This window comes from Beta vulgaris, chromosome 9 (genome assembly GCF_026745355.1).
Source record: "Beta vulgaris subsp. vulgaris cultivar EL10 chromosome 9, EL10.2, whole genome shotgun sequence".
Lineage (NCBI taxonomy): Eukaryota > Viridiplantae > Streptophyta > Magnoliopsida > Caryophyllales > Amaranthaceae > Beta > Beta vulgaris.
The window spans coordinates 16286803-16310373 of NC_079210.1; the positions used below are offsets into that span (position 1 = coordinate 16286803).

Below are 23571 nucleotides of genomic sequence, written 5' to 3' on the forward strand. Positions count from 1 at the left end.
CAATATACAGGAAGTGGTCAAGAAAGAGGTTATGAAGTTCCTTGATGCTAAATCATCTATCCATCTCTGATTCTAAGTGGGTGAGTCTAGTTCAAGTGGCCTGGTTCCTGAAAAAGGAGGTGCTACTGTGGTAAAAAATGAGAAAAATGAATTTATTGCTACAAGAGTAGTAACTGGTTAGCGTATGTGTATTGGCTATAGGAAAATAAATGTTACCATCGAGAAAGATCACTTTTCCCTCCCCTTCATTGATCAAATGTTGGAAAGACAAGCTTGTCACTCTTACTTCTGTTATTTAGATGGCTATTCAGGTTTCTTCCAAATACCTAGCCATCTATAAGACCAGGACAAAACCACCTTTACATACCCTCATGGTACATTTTCCTATCGAAGGATGGCATTTGGACTATGCAATGCCCCCGCCACCTTACAACGTTGTATGATGGCCATCTTTTTTGAATTCATTGAGTCCATTATGGAAGTGTTTATGGATGACTTTAGCGTGTATGGATTTGATTTTAATGCATGTTTGATTAATTTGGCTAAAGTTTTGAAAATATGTGCAGATGTTAATCTTGTTCTGAACTAGGAGAAGTGCCACTTCATGGTTACTAACGGAGTGGTACTTGGTCATATTATTTACGAACAAGGCATCCAGGTGAATAAAGCAAAAATTCAAGTGATTGAACAATTATTCCCTCTTGTGAATGTCAAAGGAGTGTGAAGCTTTCTTGGTCATGCGGGGTTTTATCGCCGCTTTATCAAAGATTTTCCTAAAATTTCTAAACCACTTACTCAGTTTCTCCTTAAGGATGCCCCGTTCATATTTACTGATGAGTGTCTTGCGTCTTTCAATAGGATTAAGCAAGCTTTGATTACTGCTCTTATCACTCGATCCCCAGATTGGACCCTTCCGTTCGAGATCATTTGTATGCTAGTGACTATGTTGTGGGAATTGTGCTTGGTCAGAGGAAGGACAATGTCCTGCATGCAAAATACTATATTAACAAGACACTGGATGAAGCTCAAGTTAACTATGCCACCATTGAGAAAGAGCTTCTAGCTGTGGTTTATACATTGGAAAAATTCATGACATATCTACTAGGGTCGAAAGTAATTGTTTATACAAACCATGATGCACTAAAGTACCTCCTAGCCAAAAAGGAGACAAAACCTAGACTCATTCGGTGGATTTTGCTGCTCCAAGAATTCGACTTTGAGATTAGAGATAAAATGGGAGCAGAAAATGTAGTAGATGATCACTTGTCCAGATTGCAGTATGAGGATATGGATGAGGGTCTGCCCATTGATGACTCGTTTCCTGATGATAAGCTCCTTGCAGTCACTTCAGCCACCCCGTGGTATGCAGACGTTGCCAACTTCTGTGTGAGTGGGCAGACTCCCCCGGAGTTGAGTTACCAACAGAGGAAGAAGTTCCTTCACAATGCTAAAAATTACATTTGGGATGACCCTCTACCTTACAAGCTTTGCGCTGACATCGTCTACAGGCTTTGTATCCCAGAATGGGTAGTGTGTGGCACTCTAAAGCACTGCCACTCCCTTTTGTGTGGAGGCCATGTTGGGCCTTCCAAAACAGTCGCTAAGGTACTTTAGTCTGGTTTTTACTGGCCTAGTACCTTTGTTAAGTCTTGTGATGCATGCTAACGAACGGAAAATATTTCCCCTAGACATGAGATGCCGCAAACCCCCATTTTGAAAGTTGAATTATTCGATGTATTGGGTAATGATTTTATGGGTCATTTTCCCTCTTCCTCAAGCAATAATTCATACTTGTTGATGTTGATTATGTGTTTAAGTGGGTAGAAGCCATTGCATCACCAACTAAGGACTCTAAAGTTGTTATGAAAATGTTCAAAAAGATTATCTTCCCAAGGTTTGGGGTACCAAGAGTTGTCATTAGTGATGGTGGATCTCATATTCATAAAAGGACTTTTGAGGCACTACTTAAAAGATATGGTATCTACCATAGGACTAGCCTAGCATATCACCCTTGGACAAGTGGGCAACTAGAAGTGTCTAATCGTGAGATAAAGACTATCTTAGAGAAGGTGGTAGCCAAATCTAGGAAGGCTTGGAGTGACAAGTTAGATGACACCTTATGGGCTTACAAAATTGCTTTTGAGACCCCTATTGGCACCACCCCTTATAGATTAGTCTATGGAAAAGCTTGCCACTTACCTGTTGAGCTCGAATATAAGGCTTTTTGGGTTGTTAAGGAGCTAAACCTTGATACTAAATTAGCTGGAGAAACACGCCTATTGAAGATTAATGCATGAGCTTGATGAACTCCGTTTGAATGCTTATGATAGTTCACGTCTCTACAAAGAGCGCACTAAGAGATGGCATGACAAGAAAATTTTGAGGAGAGAGTTCTCTATTGCTGACAAGGTTTTATTGTACAACTCTAACTAAAACTTTTTCCTGGTATGTTGAGGTCTTGGTGGTCTGGTCCCTTTTTTGTCACTGATGTTAACAAGTCTGGTCCTATTGAGGTGATGAATGCAACAAGTGAAAAGTTCAAAGTTAATGGTCAATGTTTAAAGTTGTATCATACAGTGGCTCCTATTGGATCTGTGGAGGATTTATACCTCCAACCCCGTTCTTCTTCTGCTTGAGGGATGAGGCATTATGGTCGTGCGGGACCTTTATAAACCAGCGTTGATTGGGAGGCAACACGATTTCCCTTTTCCTTTCCTTTTTTTAATTTTTAGATTTGCTAATTATTTGTAGTTTTGGTGAGAGAGTACTAATCATCATTATGAGGCCATATGTGTGTAAGAATTTTAGGCATAACACATTAGGTGGTTGTCCAGTTGCACATATCGCAAAGAAAAAAACCAAGGAATTAACCTGTTTGGGCAGTCGCCCGATCCTGTTGGAGAACCCCGCCCGATCGGGCCTGCAACAAACCCAGGGATACATGAAAAAATCAACCGCCCGATTCCATCGGGCCATTTCGCCCGATCGGGCGTGCCTTCCGTCAAATTTCAGAACGACAAAAAAAAAACAGGCCGCCCGATCTGGACCGCGACCATAAATGGCGTTCAAAACAATGAAAAACTACACCCGATCGAGTGGTCGCCCAGTGGGCTACTTTAAACCACCCGATCCTCTCTTTCCCTCATTTCTCCACAATCCCTCTCTCTCTCCTTCAAACCCTAACCCCAAATTCTTTCATCTTCTTCCCCAACTTCCACCTCCACCATTGAAGACCTCCATTGAAGCTCCTTCAATCTTCACAAAAAAAAACCTCCTCTAATCATCTTCTACAAATTTCTTACTCTATCCTCTTCACTTACTTTCACTCCATCTCTTCCATCTATCTTCTTCCTCCTTCTGTCCACCATAAAGTAAGTGAAAAACCTTGGAATTCTCATACACTTCCTTCCACCATTCAAGTGAGTTAGTAAACTTGATATTATCATATTCTTATCCCCACCATGAAGTTGAGGAGGCATACTCGCGAATCTAGCTCCGGGTCTCAACCAAAACAAGCACCACCACCACCGGCCATCTCCCGAGACGATACATTTTCGGATGTCATCTTCAAGTTAGAAGAATAGAGCAAAAAATTTTAGCGCCTAAAAGGGTGCGAGGTAACTCCTACCCATTTTCTTGATATTGAATTTCTTAATAAGTTAGGTATAACATCTGAGAATCAACACTTCATTAAAATCATAGGGATGTAAACGTTCTTTTCTATGCATTTTAATACCTACCTTGTGATTATTTACGAATTCTACAGTAGTCTAAAGATCACTAAATCCCACATTGGACCCGTCTCCTATGTGTCTTATCGATTACTTAATCAAAACTTTTGCCTATCCCTCTCGGAATTTGCTAGCATCCTTCGAGTCTAGTGCCGAAGGTAGATTGGGCATCCTCCTAACTACTACCATCATGAGGCATACTATGCCATCACGGGTGATGATAACGACTTCACCCTACAACACTGTAATGCCAAATTCATCCACCAACCCATCTTCAAACTTTGGGTACGGTTTATGTCCCAGACATTGTTTATCCGAGTGGAAGGGTGATTGATCTAGGGGGCGAATTGTACTTGATAGGGAGTTATATGCTCTGAGGGACCCATCACCAGTTTCAATATAATATCCCTCACCATGTTGCGCTCTAAGTGGAGCATATTGCGACCACATTTCCTAGGAGGCGAGTCGACGGTTCGCTGACCTCTCATGCCATTGTGAATGAGGGGTTGTGGCTCTTTTTACTCGGCAAGTCCCAGGTTTTGATGAGACCCATTACCAACTGACCATAGGACCTACCCTCATGGACTATGCGTACCTTGATCGCCTCCACTAGTTAGAGAGGGCTGGGCATAAATACCAGTGGCGCATAAAAGGTTTGCGCTCTATTGAGTTGCCTAACCCTTTAGCTAAAATTCGACTTGGCAAACCAAACTTTGACCTCCCTATTGCCGGCACTGATTTTCCCACCCCTACCCTTGAGATACCCCAGTGCACCGTTCACCGCTGTCCACACCATTCTGATGATATTGGTGCCTCTACTTCTGATGCTCTCTCTCCTATATATTCTGCTCCTCCTTGTTTTGATTTTCAGGCAATGATGAGCATGCTTCAGCAGATGGAGTCTGGCATTACTGCCAACACCGCAACTATCCAGAGTATTAGCCAACGTGTTGATTCATTGGCCACCAATCAATATATGGCTATGTACCGCATGTACGACGACTACTGCAGACTTCATCGGATTGCTGAAACAGATCTGCACCTATGTTGGTACACTTGGAACCCGAGTTACAGCCAGTCGGGATCTAGTAGTGGGGTGGCATGGAAGAGAAGGATGATGATGGTGATGACACTCACATGGATGACTGATATCCATTCCTCTCTTCTCCCTTGTTGCAATGAGGCCATTGCCACGTTCGGCTTGGGGGAGGATTTTTGTAAGTAATGCTCTCTATTTTATTGCTTTTTAGGTTAGTTAAGTTGGTTTAATTACTTTCAAAAAAAATGAAATATTGCTGGAAAAAACACCAAAAATATGAGTTGAATATGAATGGATTAGTTGCTTCCTTGTGGCCCGAATTGTGCTTTGGAAAATGATTTAACTCATTATATTGGATAGTTGGGCATTTGTGATTGTGATGTTGTAATGTGATCTCTGATTGCCTTGATCTTGAGTGGATTTTAATGATGAAGCGCCTACTTTGACTGCATGGTTGAACTGGTTAGACTGTAAGGATTCATTCTAGCCTTTGAATTCATATCTATATATAGTCTATTCTTGTGTGCTAGTTCCTCGTAGCATTGTACTTGTTGATTTATGATGACTTTGGACATGTGCTGTGATAGAGGTGTTCATTTGTTTAATTTTTAAGCCTCAAAGTTGTTAAATGAATTATTTTCCGCCCTAGCCTCGCTGAGCCTAATGACTTTTTGTCTCAAAATTAAGCCACATTGCACACCTTGAGCCTTTACAATGATTATTGTCACAAGCCTAGCTTGGGGAAGCATTTGTTAGGTTGTTAATATATTGTGGTTGATTTCGTGAGTTGGTTGAAAAATAATATCATGTTGGTACAAAGAAAAGAGTAAAAGTAGAGTGAAAAAGAAAGAAAAAAAAGTAATAATACATGAAAATAAAGTCTCCATGACCTTCAATCATTAAGTTTCAAGAAAAATTTTACAGAGATGATTATTAGTTGGTTCGTGAAATTTCAAAGATGGATGTTATCTTGGGCATGTTGTTGAGGTCATTGGAGTTGTTTCGACCACATCTAGTCTTACTAGTATTTTTGCTCCCCTTTTCTTGGCTTTCCACCACATTCCTTATAAAATTTCCTTACCTTTACCCCGCCCCATAACAACCCTGATAAAGACCTCTTGAACACGTGTCTGATTATTTATTGGAATAATATTGAGTCAATATGCCAATGTTGAAGATTAAAATTGTTATCTGAGTCAACCTACTTAGGATGACCGATATTATACCTTTCTAAACACATGAGAGTGTGAGCAGGAAGGGATATTATGGTTAGGTTGATGAGCAATCGGACACATATTTTGCTCGCCATAAAATTAAAAAGAGTAACACCCCGGTGAGCAGCTTTGCATGTTATGTAGGGCAGCTGCATTTGATGATTTGCTTAGGTGATTGGTGGTTAGGGTGATATGAGCAACTGAACTTGAATTCTGCTTGCTTGAACGATTTTGACTTTGAAAATGTTTGAGCTTGAATTTCTAATCTGAGGGGTGATGCAATTATATTCATTTTCATGTTGCGCTTTACTTAGGGACAAGCAAAGGTTTGGTTTTATATAGAGTTTTCCCCCCTAAGTATAAAAACATGTGTGTCAATGGTGCTCTTAGGATCCCTATTTTCTACTGCTTTACGTTTACCACAATTGAATGCAAAGGTTTGGAGGCATACATGATGAGTTCTAGGGTCTTGAGAATACTCTCCGAGGCCTTGGACAAAAGGAGAAGTGAAGATTTGGCATCTAAAGCCAAGGAATGAAGAAACAACGTTCGCCCAATCTCATCGGGTGCCTCAAGCCCGATCGGGTGCCCATATTGTCAAAAGTGAGATTTGATGCGGGCACGATCGGGCCCCCTTCGCCCGTTCGTAATTCGTTGTTCAAGCCCGATCGGGCGAGTCGGCCCGATTCCATCGGGTGTGGTTGTGTACCGTCGGGCGTGTTGTATTATTGAGCTGAGATTAGTTGTATACCCCGATTCCATCGGCATGTGTGGCCCGATCAGGCGGTTGACCCGACACGCGTGTTTTAATGAATTTTGAGCTATTTTCGTATTACTTTTCCTTTGTGTTTTAGGTTTAATATTATTAGGAGAATTAGAACATTACTAAGACATCTTTTGTTCATCTTTTGTTTAGCCCTTGCTTTTCATAGTTTTCTCTATAGAGTAATTCAAGAACCCTAGTTCATTGCTTTTTGCTTTGGATTCAAGATCAAACCTTTGGATTATTCGCAAGTTCAATATAATTCTTCAGTTTGGTAATCTTCTTTATTGTTTCCTCTATTATTGGTTATATTCATCTCTTAGTTTTTTGCAACTATTCTAATTATGAATTATTATATAGATTTTATTATTTTTTTCATAAACATGAGTGAGTAGTTCTATTTTTAGGATTGTAGGGATCTGTGTATGCAATGAGGGACTGCTGGATTAGTCTAATTACTTATATTTCAATTGTTTCCTGTGGTTGAATCGTTCATGCTAGATTTATAAATTAGGCCTGATTTGTATTTCTACTATCGCAATATTGAATCTGCTTCGAGAGGAGAGATTTCATATAGGCTCTTAATCGTTAGGCAGAGTGATCCTTGACCATGCGAGAGCGGCTAGGTGATCTTTAAGGGAGGTAATGTTCGAGAAAAATCACATGTGCCCTAGATAAATTGACTTATCAGGTAGTTGTCAGTCATCCCTGATTTCCTGAATTGTATGTATAGTGATCCATAATCCTAGTTCTTTATTAATTGATTTATTCCCTCGTATTTAATTCTATCATTCGCTTAGTTCAATAAATCAAGTGTTTTCATGTGATTTAGTTAGTATAATATTAGAGTTAAGATATAATAATATAAGTTTCTCCATGTGGATTCGATCCTGACCTCCCTGACTAATAGTTAGTGGACTTTACGTTATTTTTGATTAAGTGATATGATTTTAGCCTGTCAAATTTAGGCGTCGTTGCTGGGGAGAGGGTTTAATTTATTTTATCTGAATTATAGTATTACATTAACTTACTCTGAAGAACCTATGTTCTTTGGAGCATCTCACGTTTGCTTTAGTGTTTTAGTGTATAAGCAGGAAATGAAAATCCCCAAATCTCATTCCATTTGATCCGGAGATTGAAAAGACCGCTCGTAGACTCGGAAAGAAAAGTAAGCAAGCGAAGTTGTGAGCAAGGACACCTTCCCAAAAGGCACATTCTCCACCATCCTCACCGCAACAACAATTCTCCATCACACCTATTTCTCTTAAAATGGGTGAGAAACTTACACGAACCTTCAGAGACTATGCACAACCATCTCCTGATAATGTACCCACTAGGGCATGGATGCCTACTATTGCTGCTATGGATTTTGAAATCAAGTCTTATGTTCTGAATATGGTTCAAAATAATCAGTTCGCTAAGTTACCATCTAAAGACCCAAATCAGCACCTACAACGGTTTTTACAATGTTGTACTATCCAGAAACAAGTTAGTGTTACTACCGATGAGATGAAATTGATTTTGTTTGGCTTTTCTTTGCGAGACAAAGCTCTGTTTAGTGTTATAAGTTACCTTTTACCATCACCACTTATGCAGAACTATCAAAGATCTTTCTCATCAAGTGGTATCCTTACCAAAAGACTACAGATATGTGTCATGCGATAGTGACCTTCACCCAAGATCCTGGCGAATCATTCTATGAAGCTTGGGAAGGATTCAAGGATCTACATCGCCTTTGTCCTCATCATGGTTTATACATGATCTATTTGTGTCAGATTTTCTACTCTAGAGTTGATGCAGATACATAGCGGGTAATTGATAGAGCCTCCGGTGGGTTTTTCATGGATAAAGCCATTGATGAAGGGTATGAGCAATAGTGAAAAAAAAGCCCATCTAATGCGGTCAAAATTGGGCTTGTTGATGCGGTTTTGGTCCGCATCAGATGGGCTCGCAACATTATTGAGATAAATACGGATCCGGTCCAAAACCGCATCAGATTCGTTAAAATCTGATGCGGTTTTCAATAGGACTGCATTAGAAAGTGGTGTGGAAGGGTCTTAAACCTAGCAACATGTACAACTGTACAACGTCATGAGTTCATGATAGAATTTCAGTTTGAGAGTTGAGTCTCAATATTTCAGTGACACAATTTTATAAAAAAAATTTCATTTATAATATTTTCAACAATTTTACATATACAAAATACAACAAAAAAAAACTAATCCGGCCATAAAACTGAAAAATAAAATATTATACTAAAAAATAATAAAAACTGAAAAACATATACATAAAATTTAAAAAATACAAAATGAAACTTATATCTTCACATTCATTCAACCAAAACATTCAGTGAAATATTTCACAACAAAAGAATCCCTAAATTTTTATACTAACAAATCTAAAATACAGAAAATTAAACAAAAAAAACTGAAAAAAAGAACAAATCTAAAATATAGAAAGAAAAGAAACTAAAATACTGAAAAATAATAAAACAAACAAATCTTAGAATAAAAGACTTCAGATCCCTAAATTAATTCCTAAAAATAAAACGAACAAATTAATCACGAGTTTCTTCATACGAACAAATCAGGGTTCCTCATACGAGTGTTCTTCACTTTGTTTCTTCGTTTCTTTGTTTTTTCTTTGTTTAGGGTTTTCATTCTTCACACGAAGGGCTGCGTTTTAGGCCCAAATATTGGAAGGGCTGCGGTTTTGGGCCTAAAACGCAACCCTTCTTTGTACAAAGGGCTGCGGTTTTGACCATAACCGTAGTCCTTTTGACCCAAAAAAAATTGGCAATTTTTTACTCCTGATTATATCAAGAAATTTACAACAGGAAAAATCAAAAAACGAATCAACAAACAAACAAAACGAAATTATTTATCAACAATCAACAAGAACATCAAATTATAATTTACTATTAAAAAAAAAAGAACAATTAAAGGCACTAAGAAAAATTATCACGAAGAGGAAGAGATGAGCGGAGTTCGACCGACGGCAAGGAAACCCCATCGAAGTAGTAGCATCCACGAAGCACCGGTGGTAGCAGGAGCACGATAAAGTCGTCGGTAACAGAAAAAAAACGGCAGTACCTGAAAATCAATATGATTGGCTGTTGAAATGAAATTCAACTTAAGATTGTGATGTATGGTGAAAAATTCATAGAAATATGAATTAGAGAAGAAGAAGTTAGAGAGTACCTGAAGAAGAAGGGCGGACAATTTCGACGACGTTTCGGTGAAGCGGCTGAAGTAGAAGAGAGAGAATGAAGAATGAAGAACAGCCGACAAACCACCAGAAACAGAATCCTGACAACAATTCCTAAAGACTCAGGTCTGCAAATCAAGAGCATTAACACTTTGATGTTTCCCTGAGGAGTTGCGACGAATTGTGTAACGACAAGCGACGAGAATAAATCTTAGGGCTAGGAAAAAGTCGGCGAAGCTAAGTGAATGGCTGGGCTGCTGGTGAGGCGGTCAGGAGGTGGCAGGCGTGGCGAATGGTGGTTGCTGCACAGCTGTAGTGTCGGCGGCGTGGTGTTGTAGTAGTGGACAAGGGATGGTGAGAGAGAAGGGAGGATGGTGAGAGAGAAGAGGGAGAACGTGAGATTGAGTTTTTTGTGAGAAACCCTTAAAGCCCTAGCAATTTCTTTTAAATTAAAGTTATTTTAAAAAAAAACCATAAAGGGCTGCGTTTTTAAAAAACCACAGCCCTTTATTACTTATAGGGCCGCGGTTTTTGGCTAACCGCAACCCTTCAGTAAAAGGACTGCGGTTTTTGCATTGACCGCAACCCTTCGTAAACAAAGGGCTGCGGTTTTTGGGCTAACGCAACCTTTCACTATTAAAGGCTGCATTTTTGAAAAAATGCAGCCCTTGCCCCGCAGCCCTTGCACCGCAGCCCTTGCATTTTTATCCACTAGTGGTAGTCAAATACGCGCTCACACCACGGTAGGTGGAAATAAAATCACCGCTACACCTTATTATCCCCATATTCTAAGTGCAACTTATATAATTGCCAAAACTTTTAAGACCCAATTTACTGACCTTTATTTTTAACAACTCCATACTAAAAAATATATCAATTCCTTAATTTTCAAATCCTACTCAAGTCTTTAAGCTTATAATTCAAAGGCAATTCATATATTCTTTAACTCTTAACTAACCCTACTAACCTATCCTAAACTCAAGAGCACAAGAGCGTTTGACATATCATACATAAATATTAACAGTCACCTGTAAACGATAATCAGCTGCCCCGACACTAGTGGAAAAAAGCGCATCTGATCTGATCAAAATTGAACTTACAGATTCGATTTTGGTCCGAATCGGGTGGATATGCAGCTGTCAGGCAAACTCGACTTATTCGGTTCAAAATCGGGTCAGTTAAGAATTAATTGGGTCTTACGTATTGGTGTGGGCTATTACATATTGGGTCACATACAACATTATTGAATTAAGCAAAAGTCAATCATGATAAGAGGATCAAGGTTAGATGTCGAAAGATAGCATTTGAAATGGCCAACGGTGCAAACCCATTCAACCCACCCAACCAGCCTGTCTCATGGACCTTGTAGGGCGAGTATGTGAAAAGTCCAGTCCAGATCATCAAAACCATAAAGATAATGGGTGGGTCACATGCCGACTTTTTTGAGCCAAACCCATGAAAGTCCCTTGAGAAATAAAAACTAAACTTGTTAAAATTAAAGAACACCATTCTATTATATGGTGGAGAAGTTAAACAAACCATTTTTGGATTATAAATGTCAACCTTAATCTGAACAGTTTGTTCAAAAATTTAATTTTATCAAGCCAATCATATATAATATTAAAGCAAGAAAACTTCCACCTACGTGGCAAGACATGAAGCTTCCTCTGCTCTCCTTCATTCTAATTCTTCCGGCCACCTCTTTGCTTATGCCACATGTCATCTTAAAATTGCCACATGTCATCTTCTAATTTCAACCAATGCTTTGTGTAGAAATTGACGTCCTTATTATGTAAATGTAAGAACAGTATTTAAGGAAAGAATATGATGATTGAATGACTTTAGGAAAAAATATCATTTCGGCTATACACTATGTAGAATATAATATAATACAAGTAAAAACTAGAATCTTTACTTTAGTAAAGAATATGATGATGATGCAATATTTTGTGCAAGCAAATCCCGTGAGGTTTTCTTACATATAATCTTTACTTTAGCATAATCGTTTTTTTACATATAATATTATAATATAATACAAGCAAATCGGTTTTTTTAATATTATTCTAAAAAACACACAATCGATTATAGGTCCTATATAATACCGATATCAATTTTTTAACGGTCACTACAATACAATACATAAATCATCTCATTACTTAATAAGATACACGTGGACTATGGAAGCAACTATCAAATTCACAAAGCTATGCAAACTCCAAACACTTCAAGCAACTGACAACATTGAAATAGGTATTTATTGACATGGTCCAATACAATATATATTATTATTTTTAAATCATACAACCTGAATATTCAACCAATTGTTTTTGTAGGTGTATTAGCAATAGTTATATATTTAGGTGCCGTGGAATTAGATACTACTCAAAACATCAATAAGCAACATATTATCATTATAGATAAAAGGTAAATTTAAAGTTTTTGTCATCACATTTTATATGTTGACCATGATACCATATATATCCTTTTGATTCTAATTTACTTATTTTATTAATATGATTAGTTGTACTGCAACTATATTGTGCCTTTTGAGCAATTACATTCATGGAACTATACAAAAGAATAGTTGGGATATTGTCTCACAACACATCACACTTTTCGCAAAAGGTTTGATCATTCACAATTATCAAAATGGTAAACGTTTTAATCCAAACATTTATTTTAAAGAGATATATAATTATCAAAATGGTAAACGTTTTAATCCAAACATTTATTTTAAAGAGATATATGATCTACGTGGGTTATTCTTTTCTAATTGAACAATATATCATGATTTTGTAGGTTTGTTTTTACAATCACAAAGTACTACAATAATGATGGTCAACCCTAAAATGAAGCGTGCATACAAATTACGAAAATGGTGAGACATTTATTATAATAAAAAATAATTAAATTCAATTATGTACTAACTTGAAATACGTATTTGTAATGTTGTCAATTTAATAGGTTCATCAATGATAAATTTGTTCAACAAAAGGTTCGAAAGATACACAGTAGTTCCCTTCCACTAAGTAGATTGTTGCTCATATCAAATGTAAAACGGTTGACGATACGCGAATTTCTAAAATACAAAAGGGTATGAAAGATCTTCATGCTAACCTATTGACAAAATTGCATTTAAAATTTTACGCCATTGGACGGTTGTTTATTTTTATGTCTTATTCATTGCAGGAAAAGTATTGTAGAATTATTGGCAGAGTTACCAACATCAATGTTGATCAATATAGGCTATCCGTAACTATTCAAATAAAAGACATGAGTGGAACAATGAATGTTACATTGCGTGACAACCAAATTGCATATATATTACAAACATCAAAGTATCATTTACGAAATGAACTTAATGAGGTACGTATTTATATATAAGAAGTGTATGTAGTTGAATTCATATATGTTATATTGTTTACGCATATAATTCATTGTCACTAACATATTTTTTGGTTTAGGTCAACTACAAGAACATTTTACGCACTAAACTTTACGCACATATAGGAGATGCCTATATTTTTCTACTAAAATCAACACTCCAGAATTCACTTTATCCTTCTTTTGACGTCGTTGACTTGACATGCGTGGATTGGGCTGAAGAGTGTGCTTATCTCTTTAAGTATTATATCTTAATTTCATACTTCCTTTTTCAAAAAAAAAAAAAAAACATATTTTATATTCATTTTTTTGGTTTAAAACCACTACTATTAATTTTTACAGGATTCGCATGGAGGAGAAACAGAAGATGCTTGCATTACTAGAAGACGTTTGATGGGATATCGAATTTAATGTCTTACACATTCTTCATGTATGAGATTAATAAGAGTGTACTTTGTCTTAGAATACAATTGATAATAGACTTTGTTAATTTCTTGCAATTTTACAGGTGTTTTAATATGAAAGCTTATGAATAAAAGTCAATTTGTACTATTATTTGTTTTAGAAATGTATTTTATATATGATTTGATTTAATGATATGCACTACTTTATGATAACAATATATAGTTTTTGCTATAAAAAATATTCCTAACCACTTATGATCAATCTTATCATGATATTATTTGCAATCTTATGAATACTAAAAGATGACAATTTATAATATGATTTATATATATACATCATGATTCAGCTGCCCAACCAAAAAGAAGGAAAAAAAATCAGTAACTTAAACGCAAATATGTTCCTGCATGATATACAAGCACTATTCTAAGAAATTAAATTGATGACTTAGCACATGTTATCAATTCTAAGTAATAAATATATAAAACTTAGCATATTTTATGTTGATGATATAAAAAAATAAATTCCCTCCCTTCAAAAAAATAAAAATAAATTCCCATGTTCTCAATCTATGGGATTAATAGCATTGAAAATCAAATTTGGAAAAAAGGGGAATCTTATGCCTATTATTTAGATTTTTAAAAAATAAAAGAATGCCATCAAGGCTATTTGACGAAACATGTGAGCATATAACAATTTTATTCCTATAAATTAGCCTCAATTCTAGGTCGAATTGCTTAAAATACCAATTTTATCAATTAACTTGAACATCACCAATTAATATATTTTTGATTTATAACATTAACAAATTTACACTTTTCCTACAGTTTAGCCGTAAGTTTTGGTAACATCAATATTTTAAAATATTTTGCACGCTAACATTAAATATTTTATTTAAAAAAAATACCCAAGTAATTTCCTCTTTTTCCTTTACTATTTTCCCTATTTTGTTATTCTTCACAAAATGATCTTTTATACTATGGAAACACAAATTGTAAATTTTTTAAACTTAGATTTATTAGTAAATCTTTTTATTCGGTAGAATATAAATCAATCAAGTCATTCAATCAAGATATCAAACAATAACCTAATTTATTTCAAAGATTATTTCCTACTTTAAGTGATTAAAGTAGCAAAAATTTATACCATACAAAAAATCAATTAATTCACCATAAAATTGAAGAATGAATAATTGAACGACATGTGACATTCTAATATTACAATGACAAGTAGCATCACCAATCTTCTTAATTCAAGTAATAAAATCAACAAATTAACATGTACATAATTCTTCACACACAAATTTGAGAGGACTATATATACATCCATATATCAATTAACTGTTGTACTTACCTCCATGCACATGATACCTATATCCTTTAAATATTGAGATTGAGATAATCTAAGATTGTGATTGCAATATTTGAGGGTAAATTTCCTAATAATACGTGGCAATTAAAAACTTCCTCTTCTTATCAAGATAGTGATTGTCATATTCTGTGAAGTCTTGCCTAATAATACGTTTAGGTTATTACCCCCTTTTCTTATCTTCCATTATAAATACCAAGTTACTGTTGACAATAAAAGACCACAACACCATTTCGCATTAGAAGAGATTAAGTTAGCAATCTCTACTTTTCAAATGAGATCATGTGATTTAGTTATGATAAAAGATCTGACTAAAGGTTCAAAATATGTTTTCGTCAAGGGTCGAATCATTCGCACTTGGGTTAAACCAGAGCACAAAAAGAAAAAAGATGAAAATAACAAAGAGGAAAAAATTAGTAGCATAGAACTAATTTTGATGGACGAACAGGTTTGTAACTATAGTCATTTTTTTCATCTTTAATATTGTCTTAATCTATCCTATATTACAATTGTTCATTTATAATAATTGTTTTCTTCAATTTTTGTATGGTTAAATAAGGGAGACAAGATTGAAATATCTTGCCGAAAGAATCTAATTGATACATTCAAAAATCTCATAAAGCAAGGCGCGTTTAAAGAGTTCCACACTTTTGGCGTGAATGAGAATTCAGGATCGGCAAGACTTCAAAATGACTTCATAATTACACTTAACTACTGTTCTCAAATTAGTGACTCCGATGAGTCGGCTATACCTGAGCACGGACTGAATTTGGTTTCATTTGATGATATTTTATCAAAAAAGATTCCAATTGTCTACTACATTGGTATTTTACACTTAACTTTTCTTCAACTACTAAACGGTTATTCTAAATATGTGTGTTAATTAACTATTTCAATAATCTTTTTTTTGCAGATTTTATTGGAGAAGTAACAAGTTACAATCCTTTTACTATAAATGATAATTCGAGATTTATGACTTTGGAATTGATTGATTTAGAGTAAGAACTAACAAATTTGTTTTCTTCAACATTTCTTTAACCATGCAAAAAGGAGGATTTCAACCCGCATTTTGTTTCAAATTTTGACAGGCATAGGACTATAACGTGTGTAATATGGGACATGTATGCGGATCACTTTCCAGCTTATGCATCTATTAATGGAGAAAAGGGTCCAATCATAATTGTGGTTCAGTTAGGACAAAGAATTAGTTATCAAGGTATGTTATTCCTCTACTCTAAGTAAACCCTTTTTTTCTAGAATGATTAACAAATATTCCGTGGAACTTTCCTTTTTTAAATTAATTTCGATTTACATTAAAAACAAAAAAAAATAGATGAGTCCATTAATCTAAATATACATATATACATATATATTACATATCAATACACACAATTAAATTATATGATGTGGTGCAGGGGTGGTTCGAGTTTCTATCTCTCGATATGCAACAAGACTATTCATTAATGAGGATATTCCAGAGATAAAATACTTCAAGCAAAGGTACTTCCAGATAAACCGTGTTAGTATGTTATTTTTTTCAAAAAATAAAGGGATCGCTAAGATATTAGTAAAGAAAACGGTGAATCTCATAGGATAATGTTAAGCTTTTACCATAAAAAAATTTATCTCATATGGTACAGTATAATATAATGTGATGTATAGTGGATTTTGGGTTCCTTTTAAACAATATATGTATAGTCAACCATATATATTTGAACATAATTTTTTGCAATAAAAAAAATTCCTAACAACTTATGATCAATCTTATCATGATATTATTTGCAATCTTATGAATACTAAAAGATGACAATTTATAATATGATTTATATATACACCATCATTCAGCTGTCCAGCCAAAAAGAAGAAAAAAAAAGTAACTTAAAGGCAAATATGTTACTGCACTATATACAAGCACTATTCTAAGAAATTAAATTGATGACTTAGCACATGTTCTCAATTCTAACTAATAAATATACAAAACTTAGCACATTTTATGTTGATGATATAAAAAAAAATTCCCTCCCTTCAAAAAAATAAAAATAAATTCCCATGTTCTCAATTTATGGGAGTAATAGCACTGAAAATCAAATTTGATAAAAAGAGGAATCTTATGCCTATTATTTAGATTTTTAAAAAATAAAAAATGTCATCAAGGCTATTTGACGAAACATTTGAGTACTATAACAATTTTATTCCTATAAGTTAGCCTCAATTCTAGGTCTAATTGCTTAAGATACCAATTTTATCAATTAACTTGAACATCGCCAATTAATATATTTTTTAATTTATAACATTAATAAATTTACACTTAGCCGTAAGTTTTGGTAACATCAATATTTTAAAATATTTTGCACGCTAACATTAAACATTTAAAAAAAACACACCCAAGTAATTTCCTCTTTTTCCTTTACTGTTTTTCCTATTTTGTTATTCTCTACAAAATGATCTTTTATACTATGGAAACACAAATTGAAAATTTCTTAAACTTAGATTTATTAGTAAATAGGCTCAACACAACAATTCGGTCAACTATAAGTTAACAAAATGCAAGTGCTTTGTTTTGTTTATGCATATGCAAACATGATATGTAATCATGCAAACATGATATTATAAGTCCAAAATTTACACGTCTATGTTGTATATTCGATTGCGCTTAGATAACGATTAATTTTTTATTTAACAAACAGGAGGGCTGCTTTAGGAGAACCATCACTTTCTAAAAAGTTGTCAAATGTCTCAACAGAGACAAATGAATTTCTCAAGGAAGAGTATATTATTGACATGTGTGATCTTGTGGAGTCTAGGAAGGTATGACACTATGACAAATGTTCATTAGATTAATTATGATAATAGACACTCAAATTCTAACTTTCTATCAATCTTAAATTTATATTCTTGGTGTAGCCTGGTCTTTATGTTTGCTATGGCACAATCGAAGATATAGATGTTGAATTAGGATGGTACTACGAGACATGTAAGATATGCTTTAGTGGAATTAATAAAAAGCAAGATGGTGGTATGAGGTGCAAGAAGGAAAATCATATTGTCAAATATCCTGTCCCAAGGTACATTTTACTAGTGTACATAATTATAGAATATACTACGCTCAACAAAAAATCCTAAATTATTATTTCTATTAATTTTATGGTCATAGGTATAGAGTTAAGATAATTGTGACAGATGGTACGGGAGATGCAACTTTCGTTCTTTTTGACAAGGAAGTTCGAAAATTTGTTGATAAATCTGCTACAGAACTATTAAAGTTGCATAAAAAGGTACTTATCATTTAGTTATTTTTTGCTTTGTCAAATAAGAACCTCTCTGTTTTGAACATATATAAATCGTTAAAAATCTAAGAAAAATTATTACATTAAAAATCTTATGAATATTGATTGCGTGTTATAAAATAATATTGTCTACTATGTAAAGGACGATGAAAGCTTCCCAGAGGAATTTTTGGTATTCTTGGGAAAAAAGTTGCTTTTTAAAGTTGATCTTCAGTACTACTATAACTACAATCAAAGCCTTACATTTACTGTCGTCAACACAACTGATGATCAAGATGTCATTGGCAAGTGGATGGGAATGTATATCAGAATGGAGGTCAGTGTCGGTTTTTTTTTTTTCAAAGTACTTCAAATTTGTTAATTTATATGATGATAAAATATTAATATTGTGTTAATGAATTTTCTATACAAGGATGATCGGACAGTGAAAAAACAAATCGAGGCTGAAAGTGTCAAGGAAATAGATGGGGCTCAAGTAAGATAATTCAAAAGATTTTTTACTTCTTACATAATACAGCTAAAATGTTTTAGAACTTTTCTTATATAAATATAATTATATTATGTGATAAATAACACAAACGACTTTTATTATTACTCATGTAGGCCACAAGTACGCGTGATAATGAATCTACCCCAACATCTAAAACACCCTTGAAGCGTGGTTTAGAAGACCCGAATTTGCTTGACTTAAGTTGTGAAGACTCAAAGGTGGATGCACAATGTTCAACCTCCAAAAAGCTAAAGGAAGTGGAGACGAACTAACTATTCGAGGAATGTTTAGTTTAGTTAACATATTGTTGTTATGAACAACCAATAATGTGTCAACAATTTTTTTAGTATTTTGAGATACTCTTGGCTTTATGATTTTTGAAATAATGTAACTGTTCAGATTTGTTTGGCCAGAATTTTTACTTTATCTATTATGAGGAATTTTGTTTCAAGTTTTTAAATGTTCAACATGAACGTCATAGTCATTTTGATATGATCCTTTTATTTTACATATTTTCCATTAATGGTACATTTTGAACCACTTAAAAAATAAAAACTTAGCACATTTTATATTGATGACATAAGAAATTAAATTCCCATGTTCTCAATTTAACTGATTAATAGTCACATGTATATGTTGCTAATTTTATAAAAAAAATTGAAAATGAAGTTTTTATATATGATTATCGCGAAATGGAAGTTTTAGAATTTACCATCATTCATTTGTAACATAATAGTTATAATAGTTTAAAGTATGGTCAAACCCATTATTTAACTCTCACATATTTTAATAAAAAATAATGAAAATAACATATTTGTTATCTAGATTTTCAAAGAAAATCAAATTTGACCCGTGAAGCATCTTAGATTTTTAAAATATTAAAAAAAAAATGCCATCCAAACTATTTGACGAACCGAGTGAGCATTATTTTAGTCTTATTCCTATAAGTTAGCCTCAATTGTAGGTCTAATTTCTTAACATACCAATTTTATTAATTAATTAACTTAAAGCACCACCAATTAATATATTTTTTAATTTATAATATTATCAAATTTAAACTTTTCCTATAGTTTAGCCGTAAGTTAAGGTAACATCAACATTTTAAAATATTTTGCACGCTAACATTAAATTTTTTTTAAAAAAATCACATCCAAATAAAAACCTCTTTTTCCTTTACTGTTTTCTCTCTTTTGTTATTCTCTTTTTCAATCTTTTTATATATGGAGACACAATTTGTAAATTCCATAAAATTAGATTTATTAGTAAATCTTTTTATTCGGAGAAAAAAAAATCTATCAAGTCATTCAATCAACATATCAAACAATAACATAATTGATTACAAAGATTATTTCCTACTTTAAATGATTAAATCACTCAAACATATACCATATATAAAAACGAATCAATTAATTCACCACAACCTAATTCATTACACCAGAATTTTAAAGTATCGAAATATATAAGGCAATTGCCATAAACATATTATTAGCAAACATTATATATAGTGCATATTCAATAAATCATCTGTTTCGCCATTCATTACATAAATACTAACCATATAAACAAAACTATAGAGATTACTTTGTTTATTGAAACTCAAAAAGATGGATGATCAAGATGGCGCACAAGATAAGAGGAAATTTAATACGCGACTTAAAGATAATAAGAAACAAGTATGTATTATCTAAAATATTTACATCGAACTATACAATTACTATGCAAGGAAGTCGAATCGAATAATAGTAATAAAGAAACAATTGAATTCCCAAATTATTTTACATATTGAGTTTGCTTACTTTTTGCAAAAAGTTAAAATAATCATGATATTAGCAAATTTGACTACTTGAAATATGCATTGCTTTCTAAAAAATCATATTTTACTTAATCGGATTTATTTTTATGAAGATTATGTAACAATTACCAATAACTTTAAAATAAAAGTAAGATTCTTTGATTTGTGAAGTATATGCATGCAAGTTATTTACAGTATTTTTTATATTGTTTATTTAAGTGCACGACCACAATTAAAATAAAATTAAAATTTTGATCCTAAGAAAATATGATTTTTTGGATGAAAAAAGCAATAAAATCCTATACTCATAATTAATACAATCTGATTTCACGAATGCATGTATCTCCAAAATTAAAATTATATACAATCCTAAAAAATAGCCTTTTATTAAACTTACTTGCATTAGGGTTAGAATTCACGAATGCATGTAGCATCTAGTATGTATCTCCAAAATTGATAATTTTTCTCATCAAAACAAGTAAAAGAATAAATTGGAATATATAGATACGAAAATGCAAACAATAATAAAATCATCAATTATATTAGTTTATAAGATTTTTTTTCGTTGTTTTATTTAATTTTTTATCATTAACTATTACTTTAAAACAAAACTAATCTTTTTTAATTTGTCAATTATGCACATCATACTACATTTCATCCCCAAATTAAAGTTTTGATCTTAGGAAAAAATAACAAAATTAATCAAGATGGATATATAAACATGCAATCAAATATTATGGTTCTTTTCAAAAAGTAACAATTATTTTCAAAAAGACTCATAATAAACAAAATCAGATTTATTTTTATAGTGTTTACCAATCATTTCGGAAAATAAGTATACTTACTTGCATTATCATATACACGATTGCATGACGAATTCTTTCCCAAGACTTATACTTTTGATCCTCGAAATAAAAAAACGAAAATAATCATCAGTTTGGAGACACATTAATTCAATCGAACTTTAGAAAACATGACCACTAACCTTTCTTTTTTTTTGTTGGATGAATTTGTTAGTAGCTTGCATGCATTTCATTTTCCCACAATTTTAACTTTGATATAACCCATGATGAGCAATTCCAATTCTTCATGTCAAAAAAACGTCTTCAATATATTCGGCCATATGTCCGAAATTTTTGCATTTTGTTGTGAGATTATGTGAATTGCTTGTGATTGAATTTTACTTTTATTGGAGAGAAGAAAGAGAAGAGACAAAAATGATGAGATAGAAAATGGTGAGATCGAAACTAAGGAGATAGAAAATGATGAGATAGAAAATGAGGAGATAGAAAATAAGGAGGTTATTTACCACCATGATAGAAGGAGTTCAATGATAATGTTATAACAAAAAGTGGAATAAAAAATGATCTCTCTCGAAAGCGAGAGCGAAAGACCGGTAGTGCGAACGAGTGAGGAGAATGATATTCTTCAACGATCAAAGAAAAAATTTAAACGAGCGCTCTCTCCATCTCAGTTGGAGGGGGGTTCTGATGTGAGTATGAGTCCAAGTCGTGTTGAGTCCAATGAAGGGAACATTCCCCAGAGATCCTACAGTCAGGCTACCAGAGGTTTCGAACAAACTCGAAACCCATTATTTGAAGGGCTCAATGAAGGCGGCGACTTTAGTTCCGATGAAGAAGTGGTGTCCGATGAAGAAGAAGAGGATTCTAACTGTCCAACAATTCATCTAACACGTGAGGAAAAACGACGAATCCGGTCCCCGTGGAGAAATGCTCTAATTATAAAATTGTTTGATAAACGATTGGGATACGAAGTCTTGATGCGTAGACTGAACCAAAAATGGAGCCTAAAGGGACAAATTGCGCTAACAGATGTTGGCTATGCGTATTATGTGGTTAGGTTTTCCAACAATGAAGACTACAATTTTGTACTGACTCAAGGGCCTTGGATGATAGGAGATAGCTATCTCACTATTCGAAAATGGACACCTAATTTTGTTTCAGATGAAGCTCCTATTAAAACCCTGACTGCGTGGGTTCGGATTCCACATCTTTCAGTGGAATACTTTGACAAACATGTGCTGCATAAAATTGGGTCAAAAATAGGCAGAGTCATAAAAATTGATAGGAATACGGAATCAATGGATAGGGGCCAATATGTGAGGTTCTGCGTCGAGGTAGATCTCACTAAACCTCTTTTGTCCAAATTTAAACTGAATAAGAGAGTGTGGATGATTCAGTACGAGGGGTTGAAAATGATCTGTTTTAAGTGTGGCCATTTAGGTCATAAAGAAGATGGTTGTCCAGTATTTAGAGAACCTCAGTCGGAAGAGCGTGTGGTTCAGGATACAGCAGGGCGGTCAAATTTGGGAGCTTATGAGACACAGGACTCAGGTTGGCAATCCGAGGTGCAAGACAAATCTTATGGAGCATGGATGATTGTCCAACGTCAAGTAAGGCGATAGCCTCCCAGAGGGAAGGGTAGTTTAGTTCAGAATCAAGATGGACAAGTTAGAACTCAGGAAGCTCCCCAGAAACAGATACGCATTCAAAATAAAGCATCCACTAGTGCAAGAACGACGTCGGGATCGAGGTTTGAAACACTCGCCCAAGTAGAAAATGGAGGAGACGACAAAAGGGAAGAGATTATTGAATCAGGGAGTGGGATAGATCAAACCGTGACGGACAAATTCAAGAAAATGGAGGTGGATCAAGTGATGGAAGCTCAGCAGGAGTCCGAGAAAGACCATTCGGGTCTGGGTTGTCAGCTGGAGTCAAATCAGGCGGGAAATACTGTTGCAAAAGAGGGGGGGGATTCTAGTAATCCGGTAATTTTGAATCGAATTTGGAATGTGGAGGAAAAATCTCTACCGGATCCGAGTTTTAAGGAAGGCGAAGTTAGGCTCCCGAAAAGTAAGGAAAATATCTTGGGAA

General features: G+C 34.2%; 2 protein-coding genes and 1 pseudogene across 2 annotated transcripts; 2 read left to right on the forward strand and 1 right to left on the reverse strand.

The window, feature by feature from the left end:
- Positions 1 to 8385: 8385 nt before the first annotated feature.
- LOC125493892 (small nucleolar RNA R71) lies at positions 8386 to 8500 on the reverse strand (annotated as a pseudogene).
- A 6903-nt stretch (positions 8501 to 15403) lies between these two features.
- On the forward strand, positions 15404 to 19157 carry LOC104903162 (uncharacterized). The gene is made up of 11 exons (XM_057392178.1): positions 15404 to 15556; positions 15668 to 15932; positions 16022 to 16106; positions 16197 to 16324; positions 16524 to 16608; positions 17796 to 17916; positions 18013 to 18173; positions 18263 to 18383; positions 18538 to 18711; positions 18808 to 18870; positions 18999 to 19157. The coding sequence occupies exons 1-11, from the start codon at positions 15404 to 15406 to the stop codon at positions 19155 to 19157; spliced, it is 1515 nt and encodes a 504-aa protein (XP_057248161.1).
- A 2883-nt stretch (positions 19158 to 22040) lies between these two features.
- On the forward strand, positions 22041 to 23102 carry LOC104903161 (uncharacterized). Its single transcript, XM_010691159.1, has one exon. The coding sequence runs from the start codon at positions 22041 to 22043 to the stop codon at positions 23100 to 23102; it is 1062 nt and encodes a 353-aa protein (XP_010689461.1).
- Positions 23103 to 23571: the final 469 nt, after the last annotated feature.